At 30.7% G+C, this 19,667-nt stretch overlaps 1 protein-coding gene across 1 annotated transcript in view; it reads left to right on the forward strand.

Annotated features, from left to right (window-relative positions):
* Positions 1-19,667, forward strand: part of LOC107451644 (potassium channel subfamily T member 2-like) — a 339,135-nt gene that overhangs the window by 285,053 nt on the left and 34,415 nt on the right. Inside the window, exons 16-18 of the mRNA XM_071181980.1 lie at positions 9,456-9,564; positions 12,838-12,987; positions 17,938-18,182. Coding sequence (XP_071038081.1) covers positions 9,456-9,564; positions 12,838-12,987; positions 17,938-18,182 — 504 coding nt within the window. The remainder of the gene's footprint in view (positions 1-9,455; positions 9,565-12,837; positions 12,988-17,937; positions 18,183-19,667) is intronic.

Below are 19,667 nucleotides of genomic sequence, written 5' to 3' on the forward strand. Positions count from 1 at the left end.
TTCTTTAGCAGTTTATTTGTGGGCGGAGTTATAATTGTTTGATTTATTTAATTCACCATTACTTTGTTCAAAATAAAACTATTTAGTTATACTTTGAATTAACATTGATTATATATGTGATTAAACTAACAATAATTAAAGTAAAAGCAAAGTAAGTCTGTCAAATTAGCAACGACTACATTTATGTTACCGTTTTTTATTTAATTACACCCTGATTCTGATTTTGTACGAATGCTTTTCTGAATCACCCGTCCCCAAGAGGTTAACATAAGGCTCTTACATTAAACTAGAATAACAGGCCTGTCAACAACTACGCATTTTGCTAAATATTTTATTGAGTGGTATACATTTAAAAACTAAAGCTTTCAGAATGTTTGAATGTGTGGAAAATAAGTTTGAATGGATAAAACATAATACATTAAAACATAAACACAGCTACCAATAGAATAAAATTTTACAAAAAGCGTCGAAAGTTGGCAGCCCTGCAATAATATTATATTTTGAAACCAAAATGTGTTTTTGAGGTAAAAATTTACTTTTAAAGCGAAATAAACAATGAGGAATGAGAATAGTTTTCAGAGGTTGGTGAGCGAAGCGTCAATAAAAAATATTTAAAAAAATCAGCATAAAATAAAAGCAGTCCCTCCTAGTATTAAAAAAATCACTATGTACTAACTCACAACTATGCATTTTGGTAATGGTTGTGCCACTGCTTCGTACCTTAAACTACGATTGGTTGTAGAGTTATAAATCCTATCTTCTAATTTACAAGTCCATAATACAAAACATTCAATCTATTCATTTATTAGCATTTCTCGCATCCAACGATAATACAGCCTTTAAGGCAGGAAAGAAATATAAGTATTTTTATGTCCACGTTTCCTTCTTTTCATTAAGGGACATTTCCCCGCCGAGAATGAAACGAAGAATTTTATTGCCCTGTAGCTTCTGCCATAAACAATGACACTGAGGCACACGGTATAATGCCTCACTGAAATGTCAGTCCAGCGCGTTTTTGTCTCGTACTACGTGCAGAAAATATTCCCATAGGAAAAATGTGTCCATGTTTCGTATTTATTTTTTTTAGCCTTTAGCAATTTGAGCCATTAAAAGCATTAGAGATATTGCTTGGAGAAGATACAGATCCCTTTAAGTTTTTGATATATCAGTAAATGTCTATAAAAACTTCTTTAACACGTTGAATGCCTCGGTAAATAACTACTAACTAAATTAGCAAATATTAGACAGATTTTGCTACATTTTTAAAAGGTTTAACAAGACATATTTTTAATGTGGTGAATAATATAAGCCTACGAATTGTTTTGAAATAGTGGTGGATAAAAATCTGCTAAATTGAATTGAATATTTTCTCTTTTCCGTTTCGCTTTCAGGCCTGCTATAACCTTAGACTATTATGACCTCTCCTTTAAGGCTATAACAAAGCCTCTTGTAGCTGTAAGCCTCCACACGGTTTTTCTGTAGGTAGTCCGATCAGACCATTATGAAAGTAAACAAATTTACGAAAAAAGCATTTAATAGAAAATCTACCAAGAATCACAATTAATAAGCTATCACTTGAAAATATTTATTCTCTGTCCGGAGCAAGTTGGCACATCTGCGTAGATAAATAAAACTGTTTTTGCGTGTTCTATATTGCATTCATTTCTTCAAACCATTATAGTAACGATAATAATATTAAAAAATTAAAAGTAATTAAAATTTACTCGAACTATGTGTTTCTAATAATCTTGGTTCGTGACCCCGTGGCGCTACGAACAAACTCAGTGCCGGTCACCGGTGATCCCCATGGCATTCAATGTGTTAAAATTAAAATTTAGAAATGTTTCAGGAGATACCTAAATATTTAGGAATACATTACGAATACAATTACAAATTTGCATTCCAGGTCTACTTTAAAAATGCTCATTACTTTATAACTCCCTTATTGATAAACGTGAAAAGTATTTGTGTAAAATTAATTTCCTAACATTAGCGTCTAGATCTACAGAAGAAAATTAAAAAGGATAATTTGCTTCAATACACATTACGTAATGTATTTGATTCCAGACTTTTAATTGCCTATCGCAAAATTTTTACAAATACTGAGGTCTGCAAGGACGTAGATATAGGTGTTAAAATTATTCATTAATTAAGTGCAATTTCAAGGAAATCTATTGAATATCGAATCAAAATTCTTAAGTTTGAACGTTGTTTTCACTTTAAAAACAAAATCTTACAAAAAAAAAATCAGTATGTATGCATTGCATTTCTGAGTAAATAATTTTGATCTAAATTCAAATAGACCAGCTGTGTTTTAATAATTTCGACGCATATAAATGAAATATTGATAATCATTGCAGATGCGTAGTTGCCAACTCTTCAGCTTTTTACCCGGAGGAATTGGCTACCAAACGCAATTGTTTTTCTCCTGCTGGAGGAACTAGGTGCCTGGCACTGTAGGGCCTTTGCGCATTTATAGTATAGCTTTGAGATGGAATGCATACAGCTGTTTAACGCAATTATGAACATAAAAAGAAAATAACTAAATTCTATCTATTGTGTAGTAAAATCATAAAATAAAATTATATGTATATCTATATAAGTATCATATATATATTTTCACGTACTACATTATTGGTCGATAAAATAGTGAAAAAAAATAGTGTCATTGCAGAGAAATAATGCGATAGGTCGAAAAGCTTTCATTTCTGGAAAAATTTTAGATTAAAATGATTTATTGAAATTTCCCGTTTCGCTCTTTTAAAAAAAGTGATTATTAATTTTTTGGTCTACAAGAATAATTATAGTTTTGGTGAACCTTCGTCCCAATGTTTTGAATTTTAAGAATCATATTGAACTTCGTTTTTTGATGTAATAAAATTGTTTTATAATGGTTTTAATCACCATAAAGTAATACGTTGCCACAAATTACAGCTATAGAAAGTATAACCGTCTGATGTTCAGTGATATGTTAGTAAGTGACTGCCATAGCCGTCCTCAAAGTAACCATTATCTCATAAAAAGAACTCTTTTAGTGGATATGTTAATTACATGTGCTTCTTAAAAATAATTCCTACATTGCTGAATAACGGATTCATGGAATAATTATACAGAATAAGTTTCGTAAGCTTCATGATTTGTAAGTACATGATTACCAAGTATAGATGAATCGGTTGGTGACACCTCGGGCCAAATACCGAGCTCCCACCAGCAAGGAGTAATTATTTTTTGACTCCTCTACCAAGACTGACTATTTTCTACGCTTTTGGGAGAGATTTCTTCTTTTTGATGATTCTGCTAAGGGACCAAGGGTGTGCGATATTGGTCCTCGTTAAATTGTTCTACTATCTTGAAAATTAGTTAGCTCAAAAATACTTGAATTGCCGAATTTTGGAATAAAGATTACGAAAATTTTAATGACCGGAAGAGAGTCTGATCTTGCACATTTTACTTAATGAGAAAAGGAATATTATTAGTACGAAATGTATTAATACATTTATTTGTTAATTATTTAGTAATACATCAATAAAAAAAGATAGAACATTGCATATTGGATTGGTATGGATTGTTTTTTCCCGATTGTTGGGGAAGTGTAAAAAAAATATCGTAATGAAGAAATGACGGTTATAAACTCCTTGAGTTTTCGGGGAAAAACTATAACAAAATGTGATAACATTCACTTACAAACATATAATTGACACTAAATTAAAAAAAAGAAAATGCGTTTCTGAGCTCGATCCCTATTTTGTTAAATTAAAAGCGTGAGGCAACGTGTTAAAAATATTATATAGAAAGCCTCAATGTTATTAAAATCAAATTTCTAGTGCTGAAGAAATTTTAAAGCAAAGATTTCTGTTCACAATGCAATTTTTTTCTGAAAAAGTTATCTGCATGAAATCCTCGTAGCAACTGTTATTACATTAAACGCAATCTTAAAAAAGTACAGTGAGCAAAAAAATATATGGACCACCCTGAATAACTTTTCATTTAATGATCGGATCTTTACGTTCTTCCTCAAGGGTTGCTGGGGGTGACATATCAAATGTACTAAATAACTAGTGCAAACAAGAGTTAAACACTGTGAAATCAGACACGATAACGTACTTTCTCTGAATAAATACACCGTTTTATTTTCTTTGACGGATGCAATTTCTTGATCCCCAAATTATAGGGAGTAGCTGCAATCTGGGAAACTAATCCTAAAATATAACATTAAAAAAAATAATGAATATTTATTAAGTTATTTTTTTCATGAAATTTCTTTAGATTAGAAAATTTTGTAACAGTGTGCAAAAATTGAAAGAAGTTCTCGAGATATGGCAACAAAAGCAAAAAATAAAATTAAGATTAAGGTTTTTTCTTTTTATGAGATCCATTTTTTCATCTTTTGATCAAACTATAGGGACCATGTTTATTTAGAATCATTGGAACATTTTGGGGATCATGAAAATGAATCAGTAGGAATGTTTATTAAGAGAGATGCGTTTTTGTGTCTGATTTCGTACCTTAAATATCTTCTGCACAAATTAACTAACACGTTTGAGGATACCCTTCCGAATCATTAAGAATGAGTCCTAGAAAGTGAAGATCCAATCATTATATCAAAAGTTATTCACTGCAATCCGTTTATTCTTTTGCGCGCTGTGCATATATTGTCAATCTTTGGAAACGCCATCCTACAATGGAAAATGCGTGGCTTTTTCCATGATGTAACTAATAATGCCCAAATGACCATGATAAGGGGAACCTGGTCCTTAGTTCATAATGTAGAGAAAACATGAAAAAAATTACAGAACAATTTAAAAAAGAAAAATAATAACAAAAATCCAAAAAAGGGGGGCAAATTAATATAAATCCGGAAAATAAAAGATATAATCTTTTCATCAGCTCATTCGATTATATCCGCAAAAAGGAGTGCTTTCTAATATTGCATCAATATAGCCAAAGCAATACATCAATACAATAGTGTGAGGAGCACTCTAAGAAATTTACAAAAATTTACAACAAATAAAAAAGAACACATTAAGTAAAAATATAATGTAAAAACTGATAATAAAATGTAAAGAAAAAAAAATAAAATAAAACATCAAACAAATCTATAAAGCGAGTAACGTATTCAGATGAACTTACATGAACGGGAATTTTTTTCAAGAATGATTTAAAATAGTTTCGTTATTATTGTTATTGTTAATTTACGTCGCACTAGAGCTGCACAATGGGCTATTGGCGACGGTCTGGGAAACATCCCTGAGGATGATCCGAAGACATGCCATCACAATTTGAATCCTCTGCGGAGGGGATGGCACCCCCGCTTCGGTAGCCCGACGACCTGCGCGCGAAGTCGAGCACTAAAATAGTTTCGTAACAAGATTGCGAGGTTACAAAATATGAAAACAGAAACGCAAATTGAGGTAAAAGCGTAAATAGAGGGATTTTGCTGTATAGTGCGTTCTTACTGCAGTACTGAAGTGCGTTTGATTTGTTAGTTACCAAACATGGGCGGCCCGAAAATAGATGTACAGCAAGGTAATATTATACTGGATAATTTAAAGAAGTTGACAATTAATAATTGTTTTATTAATTTACTTTTTCTTTTTTTAAATTTTTCAACAATATCTACTTTATCTTGGAAAAGAAGCAGTTTTATNAGGCCACAGAAGAAATATATATATATATATACATATATATTCTTTTTTATTACATAATTTTTCTTTTTAAATTTAGAATTTAAATTGTCCCTTTTATCTCTCCTCTCATTTAAATAGCTGGGCATAATTAATAACTTTAATTTCTACTACTTCTCTTCTTCTCAATTAAAAGCAATAATTAAGTAAGATGCAGGTAAAGTGCAATTTCCCGAAAGCAAAATCCAAATGATTAAAGGGAAATTCATAAATATATTACTATTTATGCATTCATTAAGCATTTATATTGTTTGCTACAGAAGCTTGATGTTAGTAAAATGAAAGAAAATTTAAGCCGGCTAACGTATGAGTCTTTCTGACTCGATAATTACTTAATTAATTATAGTAAGATTTTATAAAGCTTAATGAGGATAAAAATTTCTCCCAAAGTTAATAAAATAATCTAGTATAATAAATGACATTTTTCAAGGAAATAAATCTTTATTAAGAAAGAAATGTTTCGAGTTGGCATATTAAATTACTCTTCTGAAAAGATGAACGACATTCAGTAAACAAATATTTATTCAGCTTTAAACTTTCGCTGTTTCGCCATTTGCCAGTCTTATATTTAGTCAAATGAATATCAACTTCTTAATGAATATTTTATGTCTCAAATTTAAAGTATGGAAGAATCAAGTTTAAATGGATTAAGAGCGATTTACATCAAGTACAGGTTCTGACGGTTAAAATTGCGAAATTGAAGTTTAACTAAAATATTTTTACATTTAGAGTTGAAATCTATATATAAGAAAATTAAGTTCAAAATTAAATTATGTAAGAGCTCAATTAAAAGATTGGAAAACAATCTTTAAATACTACTGTAACAATGCGTTGAGATAACAATACGGATTACATAATACATTAACGCAGAGGTCCCTGTAAATATTATTATTTCTGATATACCATCTACGCTTCCTAATTAGATAACCTAGGTTCGAATCCCAGCGATGGCTGGACCAAACGAATTCTGAAACTGCTTCTCACCGACAACAGTATTGACGTAAAATATCCTCAGTGTTTGACAGAGCATGGGTTAAAGCAATCTTGCCCTCAGGTTAAACGTGTGAGGTTTTTCGTAGTTTTCCTCCCCATGTAAAGCAACTACAAGGAAGTTCTGTCAATAAGTTCACCAGGAAGACAAATTTCTCTCAATACATAATCCAGGAGTTCCCTCGTCTTCTGGATTAGGTTCAAGATTACTAGGCTACGGAATTCAACAGTAGTAGTCGTAAACTCATAATTGGATCGGATGTTCCATGGAGGTAATAAAAATATGAGATATACCATCTGTCTTTTGTTAATTTTCAAAGAGCAATGTTTCGACATTATTACAATCTTATCTAGAAGAGATTTGATGATATTAACACACGCAGAAGAGGCATATTTGAGGATAGGTTTGATCATAAGAGTCTTTTAAATCCGAGGTTTGACTTATAGAGAACAATTTTAAATTTGTTGCAGGTAGCATGTGTTTTAATTAATTTAGTTGATTAATTTTAGTTAAGTGACACCGTTAAGAAACTGTACGAACTTTCATATCGTTCTGTTTTTATGACGCATTTTTCACAAAACAAAAAAATTTTTTTTAGTACTCTGTATAGATCATATAGTTTGAGATAACCCTGTAAACTATACAGATGTGAATGTGCATCTTAATTACGTTTACGAGTTGTCTCATCAAAAACTTTTTTCATATGTTAAAAGATAAAAGACAAATCTGAAGTAAAAATAAAACCCAATTATCAATTACATTTAAAATTAGATTAAATGATATAAAGTTTTTAAGCTTTGAAATTAAATTTGTATTCATAAAATATTGGTTTTCATATCAAGAACATAATTAATTCGTGTAAATTTACATATGGATTTTCAATAGACTTAATTATGTTAACTATTCTTAACCACGTTGTTTTTCTTTCTGTTATAATTAAAGTTTGTATTTTCAATCAAATCAAATATGTTTTTCTTAGTTTTTAGAGAACGTAAATTAGCATTTAAATATAAAAATACTTGTATGTGACTTAGGAATTTATTTTAGCATATGAAATTTTAATTATCTTGACTAGTCTAATTTTTTTTCTGTGTAATATTTATCTTTCTACATTAATATCTATAATTTAAAAATATAATTAAATTATTTTAATGATTTAAATTAACTACTTCCTAAAATATTTAAGTTCCCTTACATTTATACATATTAATAAAAATTTTAATGCAATATTTGCTGAAGCAATATTTCAATCTTTTAAATTTAATGCATTTGAGCTGATGTAAATATTTTTTTCCAAATTATAAAACTTCAAAATTCCAAAACAATCCGTGTAAGAATTTCTTTTTACTGTCTGTATTTAAATTTCATATTATCTAAACATTTTTTGGGAGATTTTAATACTGAGGATTGATATTTTTCAAGAATACATTTAGAGAAAATGAATCATGAACTACATATTTTTATTCTCAACAAATAACTGAATTTCATTATCATCATTTCTCATATAGAATAATTGTTTTAAATCCTCGTCAAATAAAATCGGGAAATGAAATACTTCCTGTTATACAAAATAAACTAGAATTACAATTCAAAATGTTTCACATGTTTATTGTTAAGAAATGTTATTATTTATATTATCTGTAATAGAATGGTTTTGAAATTCTTAGCTATTTTAGAAAAATTAATAATTGCCATAATATCATTAGAAACGTCGTTTCAATTTTTATAAATTACGCTTATTCGTAATTCGTCTTTTTCTACATTTTTTTCTGAAAGTAGACTTCTTATAAATTAAAGTTCTATTATATAACTGAATTTTTATTCTAAAAGGTTTCACTTAGTTATTTTATTATTTAACTGTGATAATATACCATAAATGTCAACTTGCTCCTCTTTTATGGTAAAATTGTTTTCTATGATAGCAAAAATTAAGTTTTAATATAATATCCTTAGTTTATATTTGATAAAAAAGTTTTTTTTACCTACCACTAAATTCTTTCAATTCAAAAGTTGATTAAAAAAGCCCGTTATCAGATATGACTATAAGTTCTTACAGAGGCTACATTGCCACCACTCTAACCACTTCACAACCCATGCCAATAGTCACCACTACTATCATTATGACCAGATGAAGAAGTGAGATTCCTATCAAGTCAAGTCAATCTATATGAGTCTCTTATAACTAAAAGTAATATTGAAATTTTTGTATTAATTGTTTACCGTATTTTAAAGTCTTTCACACAAAGAACAGTAGTATGCCTTCATTATAACCTCGTCGCGACGTTTATTTCATATTTTGCCTACATAGCATCCGGCATTATATAATAATGCCTAGGCAATGTGTGAAATATAAATCATTTCATACTTTGCCGGCTAGTTTCAGGCATTATATATAATGCCGGATTTCATACTTTGCCGGTAACATATAGATTGTCTTAAAGAATATTCTTTTTTAACCCTTTCCGGTGCAGTATGTCTAATAAAAATGTATTAAGAAAAGTCTTAATTATTTGCTTATAAAGGTCCTTCGGTTTTTGCAATCACTATTTTTTTAAACACCGTTGAGATCAAGTACATCTCTTTACACAAAACTCATTATCTGCAGACGTAGCTGTTAATGCTGTTTAAGAATTGAAATCAAAATTCGCTACACCGGAAGGGGTTAACAAAACCGTTAATAACTTTCTTGCATCCATAAAAATATGTGCGATGTTGTAATTACTGCTTCATTTTACAAATAAATTAGTAAGCAAATAATCTCTACTGTTCTTTTGTTTCAGAACATGTTGTTTGTGAAGATGAGTTTAAATATGCTCTCTTAGCTAATAATTGCCTTTGTCCTGGAACTTCAACTTTAGTCACGCTTCTACTTCACACTTCTAGAGGACAGTAAGTATTATCACATTTACATAAAAGTAGTATACATCAATTTAATAAGTTATAGCTGCTCTGTTTAGACAACCATAGAGTACGTTCTGGTCATCAGATGCCCATAAAATTTGGTACATATATTACATAGACCATAGAGAGAGCCGCGATGGCTCAGGGGATAGAGCATTCGCCTTCCAATGAGGTGAACCGGGTTCGAATCCCAGTCGATACAAATTCCGTATCCGGCTTGCACCGACCACAGTGCTGACATGAAATATCCTCAGTGGTAAACGGATCGTGGTCTTCCTCTCCATGTAACGGGTTAGTTCCATCAAAAAATCCTCCACGAAGACAAATTTCTCCCAATACTTGATCTAGGAGTTCCCTTGTCTTCTGGATTGGGTTCAAAATTACAAGGTCACGGAGTTGAACATTAGTAGTCATAAACACATGAAATCGGGTCGGCTGTACAACGACTGTTGTAAAATAAAATAGACCATAGAGAATTGTGGTGACTCAGGGAATAGAGCGCTTGCGTACTAATGAGGTGAACCGAGTTCGAATCCCAGCGATGGCTGGTCGAACGAAATCCGGACCTGGTTCACTCCGACCACAGTGCCGACGTAAAATATTCTCAGTGGTAGACGGATCATGGGTTAGAGTCCCTTTTGCCTTCATGCTAACCGTGGAAGGTCCTCGTGATTTTCCTCTTCATGTAACGCAAATACGGGCAACTTTCATCAAAAAATTCTCCACGTAGGCGAAATTTCACCCAATACTTGATCCAGGAGTTCCCTTGACTTCTAGATTAGGTACAATCTTACAAGGCTCAATATTACAACGAGTTGAACATTGGTAGCGGTAAACTCATATATGGGTCAGCTGTTCAACGGCGGTAAAAAAATATAATTACACCATAGAGAAAAACCACTTTAAAACATTGAATTACGTGCCTTATTGGCTCTTGGCATTTCCGGCAAAATTAAATTCCTAGTGTACTTTAGCATCCAAATAGAGTCTCGGTGCTGCCATCTAGTGTGGCAGAAACTAGACGTCCAAATTAACATGACCAACGGTATTTCACCCATTGTGGTGGTCCTGAAAGAGTGGATACCACCTCTGGAGAACGCACTATGTCTGCTCATCGGCAAGACCGATTGTGCAGCTCATTCGAAATAAAATAAAAATAAATAAAAAAAACATTGTTTTACATTTTGATCACCAGATGAGAAAAATGATCGCATAAAGAATTATCTCGATGTTATTGAAGATAAGTGACGGGCACAACATCTAAACTTTTTATTGTAGTCTTAAAAGGAGTTTATCCAGAGTAGGGTGTTGAGAAACTGGACATGCAGTAGCGTGAATAATAGGATAATATTGACAATCAGTAAAAGGAAACGCAATTTTGCTTATCCCACTGATGTATGTAGGGATTTGAGAAGGGAATTGTTCGCAACATTTTTATTTGCGTAAGTAAACGTCATTAAAAGAAAAAATATAAACATCTTGATTTGTCCATGACATAGAGTCACATCTTCTCTAGCAAACTTATAAAATGATTATTACTTTCACTAACTATAAAACTAATATTTCAAATAGTATATTGAATATTAATGAAAGTTAAAAACATATGTGGTTTGGAATAAATAAGAAATAGCTACTATCAACCTATAAACTAAGTATATGTATACATGAATTTTAGGTTTTGAAGAATCCTATAATATTACAACAATTTGGTAATTTCGTTTAAACTTCTCTTTGAAATTATAATCAAAAACATTATACAAAATTTATGAAGCATAAATGTAAAATTTCAATTTATTTCTCTCTTCTTATATTTGTGCCATGAATAAAATCTCCTTCATCTTTACACAACCGTAAAATTCCCCAGACATTTGGGATATCGGACTTTGATTCTTGCATGTTTGATTCAATTATGACTCGTATTTTATTGAGATAAAAATGTTTTATTTTCAAGTTAGATATTCATGTTTCATTCTCCAGTAAGACGAAATTGAATCCTTTTTATCAGATACTTTTCTTTTTCAAATTTCACGTTTGAAGTTTTAAGGCTTTAAATAATTTGAATAAGTATCCTTTTCTTGAGCTTCAAATAACAATTACAATAGCTTACATTCGGAGACCAGAATTCATACTTCCTTTTATTTCCAATTCGTCGTTTTTGTGAAAGATAATTTTGTATCAATTAATGCAAATAAATTCTGAGAAAGAATTGATTAGGGTTCGTTTTTTATCCATTAATTATATGTAAATTTCTAATTTCCGTTGCAATTCTCTTATAAGAAACCTTTTCTTATAGGAAACCAACAAAAATGTGACAAAATTATATATTTGACCATAATTTAAATTGAACCATTTCATAATATACCGAGAATCATTTTTGTACTCAAACCTTATTTCATATTAATAAACCTGATTCCTTAATTTTTTAAAATTTATTAATCTTTTCATAAAATGGAAGAGAAATCATTTTTATCCTTAACTTTAATTGTTAGATCAACAAATCTGAATCGTTTATTTTTTACAACTTATTAATCACTTCAAAATATATAAGGGAAATCGTTTTTATACTTTAACCTTAACTGTTTGATTAATAAACTTGAATCGGTTATTTTTTTACTACTTATTTATCATTCATAATATAAGATGATTCAAATATTTGATTATAACATTTTTATACTACAACCTAAATTATTAGATTAATAAACCTGAATTGTTTCCTTCACAATCGGGATAACAAGTTGGATGAAATGCTTTTATGACAAGAAATAAATCCACGCATCAATTGCACAACAATTTTACCATTTTTTTTCTTCGTATTTTTACTTTCATTCAAATATCATTGAGATGATTAAGTAGTCAATTCAACAGAATTATTAATCTCGAACTGCAGGCGCATGTAATCTACAGAGTTAATAAACAATAAGTCAGTTGTAAAAATTTTTATTAATTTTCCTAATGTTTGTTAGTACAGGGAAAAAATTCTTCACTAATTAATTTGGATATTTGAGATCACCTAATCGATTTAAGATTGAGTCCTAAAATGTGAACATTTGAACTTTCGATCAAAAGTTATTCAAGATTATCCGTTTTTTATTTTGCACACTACATTAATAATTATTTTTATAAAAAATTAATCTTTTAAATTTTGATTTAAAAGGAATAGGTGAGAAAACTGAAATACTACATGAGTTATCTATTATGTGCATTTCGATCTCGAGTATAACAGCATATTATATTGGATCATTCTTACTTTTTTTTCTCTAGGGAAGGTCAAGTTAATTCTGAAGACTGGCAACGGCTGTACGGAAAGTGTTCTGGAAATGAAATCTATCACATCAGACTTGGCGACAGTCGTTTCTTTGGCGAGTATGAAGGAAAGCCTTTCACTTTTGCATCCTTTCATTCTCACAGGAAGTAAGAATATTATTAATGTAACACGACACAAGATTTTTATATATAGAATGCTTCTTCCCTATTTTATTAAATATATTAGACAGAGCTAGTGCTATAGTTTGTACAATCAGAAGAAATTACTTTGCCCTGTTTCATACGATAATATACATGTAGTTCACTATCAATTTAAAAGAGCGATATAATTTCTACACTAAGAGTGCTTATAGTATAGATTTATAATGCTTATGTCTATTTTCATAGTCGTTTCCTAAAATAAAATAAAGATCCTGGTAACAAAATTAAAGTATAGCTAGAGTAATTTTGCCTACCGAGTGGTTTTTATTTGAAATTACTTTTAAAACCAATTTCGGTGAAATGTTACTTTTGATTATGTCGTTTTTTGATAAACAAATGCAAATGAAAAAGCGTGGTACTTGTACACTACACTCATTACGCACCAAATCTCTTTTCTTTTTTTCTCAAACAAATAAAGACGAATCGATTTAATATTTTCGGAGTTAAAAATTCAAAAAAGACTGAATTTTGTTTTACTCTTTTTGAAGTTACGTAAAAATTCTTATGTCTTGCAATTCAAGAATGTTAAGTGAAATAAAAATATTTTTTAAAATTCTTTTTTGCAAGTTTCATTGGATAAATAGATTTCATAATGAGGCGTAAAAGGGTTTCAATTCACCAATAAAACTTCTAAGGAAAAAGTGATGCCAGCATTTAGGGTTCCAAAGTTTTGACAGCTTCTCTGGCAAAAGTATTCCGTAAAAGTACTTCCCATAAATTTTGGTGATGAAAACTCGAATCTTTAAAAAAAAGGGGCCTGCTATTTCAGAGAATATTTGTATAGAGATTTGTATAAAGTACATTTGTATATAATATCTTATTAAATATGTAGTTAAATATGTACTTAATTAAATATGTAATTGGCTACATATTTAATTATATGTCGCCAATTAATAATCATATTTGAGATCAATAATTTTAAGCAGAAAGATTGGTCATAAAATTCTGATCCTTACGACAAAAATTAAATATGATGCTTGAAAAGTTCGTAAATTCTTCCGTCCACTCTCATCATCTATCTGAAAGTTTTAATATCGAGAAAAATGTACTTTTGCCTTAAAAATATAATACGCCACTTATAATAGATGACACATACCTGTACCTTGAAAACAAAACGACCTCTTATTAGACGACAGTTAACTTCCTCATGCATGTTTAATAACCGCAAAAAAGTCATTTTTATTACTTTAATATAGTCATTCGAAATACCATTTAACACAGCATCTTCTGGATTCATTATAAAAGAGGGCATTTCATTTTCGATAATTGTATCATAAATTACTTTTAAATGGACTTGTATAATATAGCTTCCTTAGAATAGGAAAGTGTATTAAGAGGAAAGATTAAAGAGTATCATAAGATTTATCTTATAAGTTAAAGAGTTTAATCTCGTTCGGATTAAAGAAATTCAAAATATTATTATTCAATGCACTTCAAAATCGAGGCTATGATAAACATTTTTTAGTTCAGTGATCGAAAACTTTGACTCGCGAGTGACATATGGAGCTGTTTTTGAAGTTAAAAATTTGAGGTAGCCATTCTGTAACCTTTAACTCTAGGTTAACGGACGTTTCTTATGTACCTATCTGTACGAACGAATACATATAACAACATTTACAGACATGCCAACTTGCGCCGGACAACAAATATATATTTTAAAGTGGTAGTCTATCAATAGTGATTCGTGGTTTAATAAATTCAATTTAGTAGATTTTTAATCACCACTATTTTAAATAATTCCTAGAGTTATATAATTCACCGCTTTATATTTGTAAAATTTACTTAGTAGATTTTTATCGTTTTTCTTTAATTATTCTAGTACAAAATTACAGACGCCCTCGGGCACAAGCTCATATGAAAAACTCAATTGTTTGCTTCGCTGACAGGCACTCAGAAAGAAACACAAGTTCAATTATTCAGGAGTGTCCAGAGCAGTTAGCATCTCTGCCCATACAAAGCAATGTAATTATATACTATAAGACAAAAATATGTAAACATGAGATATATATTTATGAAATATTCTAGCATTTTATTTTTCAATATACGAACTAAGCAACTGAAACCTTCAAAATCTGACATCAATTGACATTCTGCGTTTGTTCCTTCTATTACTGCCTATCGGCAACAGTTGTTTATCGCTTGTTTCATTTGAGACAACGATATATGATAACGGATTGAAGTATTGTAGGTACATTCCTATTTATTATTGATTTGAGGTTTGCATGTTTACTCAAAAATTTGTCTAAATTACGATCGATAGAAATTGAAGCATATCCGTAGAGATAGGTACTATACCACAAAGAGAATTTCAACATTTCAACGCTTTTGAAGAAAATAGACTTCAATATATATTTACCTCGATCCGTGAATAAAAGTCATTACAAGAAGATAAAATAAAAAGCCAAACGAGTTTTGTAATTGTCCTTATAAAATTCGAAATGCATCAAAATGACGCATTCCGTAAACCTAGTGTTAAGCATCTTTTGTCCGAAGAACTGCAAGGGAGATCCATACAAATCTAGCCGCGGGACAAAGTCAGATCGATGTAGCCAGATGACTAAATGTGAGCCCTTCTGTAGTTCAACGATTTCTAACTACAGATTCTGCATTTAGAAGTTTCAGACAAAGACGATAAAATACTACTGCGAGCCCGAGCGCCGATGGTACCGTTACGTGCACAAATAGATCAAGTCAGCTCAACACCTCCTAGAAGAAAGAAGGCCTCAGCACGGATCAAATTAGTAGTTCGTCGTAACAAACATAAACTGCGCAGTGGATGAAAAATCAGGAAAATGTCATTACGTTCGGGCTTCTAAGCTGCGCAGTGATGGTAAATACGAAAGATGTCATTACGTTTGGACTACAAAAGTATCAAAATTTTTGTTTATTGTAACCCGTGATGAGGTTTTCTCATTTCTAGGACATATTGGTCAGCTGAGATTCTCCTTAAGATTCATGTTATACAATAGGCAGAAATGTAAACTGCGCTCAAAAACATCAAAAGTGGTATTGAAACTGCTTAATTTAAATTTTCTCAAATTAAAATCTTATTCGTAACTACTCAAATATACTTGGATGGTTCAGAAGGCATATCTAGTAAACTGTATGCGAAAATTTGCTTTTTCATATCATGGCGTCATAAAATAAAAACCATTTTTTATATTTTATTGGGAAGACTTGTACTTTTGTGATGTCTTTTATTAAATTCCGTTTAATAATTGCCCAGCATGACTATAAAACCAAAACATTGGTTTAGTATTTTATATCGTTTTCTTGTTGATTATTACAAAATTTCGAAAATTTAATATTTCCCAATAAATAAATAAGTAACGAATGAACAAAACAAATTTAAAAAAAATTCTATTACAGCAAAATATAATTTTTTGACCTTATTTATAGCAATTTTTTCAAGACTTTTATTATACTCAGAACTAAAAATTATTAAAATAGGATCTGAATGAAAAAGGTTTTTGTACCATATTTCATCTACTTATATGCATTACGAAACAATTTGTGTATCTGTAATCGTGAATGACGGAAACCAAGAGAATGTCGACTTTCACCGGTGAATGTCAACAATCACGTAGTCGCTTTTGTGATTGTCCGAAATATCTGTTATATAAGATTAGATATTAATTTATTGGTTGATATTATTATATTCATTCGATATTTTAATATCTGCTGAGGATAGATTAGGAAAAACATCAGTGTTCGAAGTTTCGGTTAAATGCACACCGAGCCTTGGCACTTAACTTTAAAAAAACATTGATGTAGGGAATGCCTGGCAAATGTATACCGGGAAATTACACTAAACTCTAAAAAAACGTCAGCGTAGGGTATACCAAGCAGTGGCACTTAACCAGACCTAGTATATATTTTGGATATTTACCAAAGCGACAATGTGGTAGTCAACAATCACCAGTGGATAACAACAACGGTCATTCACAGTAACGTGCATAAATCAACGTTTTGAAATTTAAGATTCAAGGCATGACAAAAAAAAAATTAACATTGAATGTAATATGTTAATTGTTAAATAATTGTTTTACCATATGTTTTTATTTTAAGTAAAAAAAACACGGAACGGGCCTTAAGAAGCTAATAGGGGTGTCTGTGGTTTTAATGTTAGTTCCTGTTTAATGATTTATGTAAATAAAAGCCGTCAGAAAAAAACAGACCACCCTGAATAACTTTTGATCTAGGACTCATTTTTAATGGTTCGAAGGGGTGACTTCAAATATGCTAAAAAAAAAAGTGCAGACGATATTTTAAGTTACGAAATCAGACACAAAAACGTACTTTTCTACCAGACACAAAAACGTTCTGAATAAACATACCTTTTTCCTGGCGGATTCAGATTTCTGACTCCAAAAATATAAGGGGTAACTCTAATTTGGGAAATATGGTCCCCATAGTTTGATCAGGAAAGTGCTCCAAAATTTGGACCCCTTAATGTTAGTTTTACTTTCTGAGTATTTCGGTATGTCTCGAGAACTTTTTAAGCAAATAGAAATTTTTTTACACACAATTATAAATTTCATTTATCCAAAGATAATTCCTTGCAAAAAATAACTTCTAGTAAAATATTTATTATTTTTTATTTTTTCATTTAAAAATGGTCGAAAAAATGTTGAATTGTAAGGTATACAATTTACTGTATCATTTTAAAGAATGTTATTTTAGATAGCAAAATACAAAATTTGAGCTAAATCTGTCGAAGAGTTATTGAGAAATCGAATTTATAGTTTCTAACTTTTTTGAAATCATTTAATCAAAATTTATTCAGGGTGTTTCCTTTTTTCTTTTAAATATATTTATACGAACTGTATATTAACTGTACACATCAACCTGTACTGTACACAACCCAATTTCACATGCATAAATTTATCTACGTAGGTATGGTGTGGCTCTTGTTGGTGTGAAAACAGAAATGAGTGGAACATGGCCCGTTCTCTTGAATCCTGGTCCAAATTATGTCCTAAAGCCTTCAGACATCTGCTTTTACATGAATATCACAAAAGAAGAGAATAGCGCTTTTCTACCCGCAGAACATGTTCTGAAAAGAGAAAGTCTAGTGGGACTGGCACCGGACCCGAACCCGGATGCAAATGCTGCCCAAGAAAATGAAGCTGCCCTAAAAGGTTAATAATCTACTGAAAATCAATTAAAATTTTCTCGTAGTCGTATTTGCTATTACAATTTGTATAATAGGGTTCAGAGCAGATAACTAAATCTATATCTTAATTATTTTAAGTGGTTAAAATTATTAGTAAAATTACTTCTATACTATGAAATATTAGACTTACGGGAGTATGTTCTGATGATGTTAGAGTATGTTTTTTTCTGAGTTATGAAAAAATAAAAAAAAATTTAAAAAAAATTGAAGTTTTAGCTGATGCATACATGCCCGAGTGGAAGTCAAATATTCTAACAATATTTGACCTTTTGCTTTCGGTTGGCACAACTGATGGTCAAGAAAACCAGGTTCTATTGGATTTCGAGAGCAAAAAGGTTAAAGTGTTAGCGAAATATCAGATTAAGGTATAGATTAAAATGTTTCTTCGGGAGATCTTTAGGTGTCATATTTTTATAAATAATAGGTCATTCAGGTATGTATTTTTTTTAATATCGAAGGGTAAATACGATACTAAATTAATCAGATTTTATAAATTTAAATTTAAATGGTAAGCCAAGAAATTGATTACATGGGTACATACATATTGTTCTTCACTCTGAATCGGAGCATAGGGTTTCTAACATAGCTCTCCATTTCTCCATTTCCATTTCTTCCATTTGTGGCCAGAGATTTTGCCTCACTCCATGGTTTTCCTTATGTTTTTAATTCGTATACTATCGTCCTAGCACGTGTATTTTTAGGTCTTCCTATTTTTCTATTTCCTTGAGGATTCCAATCAAAAACTTGTTTCACTTTAAATTTTTCAGGTTTACGTAGAACATGACTAATCCATTTCCATTTACGTTTTTTATTTTCCCGAGCAATCAGTTTCTGTTTTGCTTTTCTGAGGATATCTGCATTACAAATTCATGGAACCACTTGATACTCAAAATTCTTCTTAAACAGTTGTTAATAACTACTTGAACTTTTTCATGTTATTTTATTGTAAAAAAACTTTGTTAGAGTTTTGAATACCCGAGAAAAACTCTCTTTTGAAAGGAAGAATTTAGCATGTATGCTTGTGTGTGATTAAATTGCCTTGTGAATATAAGTTCTAAATATTTATCTGTTCTAAATCTATCTATTGATACACATCTGCAGCAGATATTTTATTTATATATTTCCTAACAGTCGTTGACCAGCCGACCCAATTTTTGACTTAACGATTACCAATGTTCACCCGGGAAGCCTTGTCATTTTGAACCCAATCCAGAAGACAAAATAACTTCTCTTCAAAATAATAAAACTAATCTGCTTTTGCATTACATGGAACTACGAAAACCTCCTGTGGTTAGCCTGACACAAGGTGACTCTAACCTGTGATCCGTTTACCACTGAGAATATCGCTTCTGCCTCATTTTTTCTTCAACTTCAGCATTACATGCCGGATCACAGTGGTTCAACTTTCCTTTTTAACTGCTCACTTCGGGTATTCAGCCCCTGAACAGTT

The sequence above is a fragment of the Parasteatoda tepidariorum genome, chromosome 6, assembly GCF_043381705.1.
Source record: "Parasteatoda tepidariorum isolate YZ-2023 chromosome 6, CAS_Ptep_4.0, whole genome shotgun sequence".
NCBI lineage: Eukaryota > Metazoa > Arthropoda > Arachnida > Araneae > Theridiidae > Parasteatoda > Parasteatoda tepidariorum.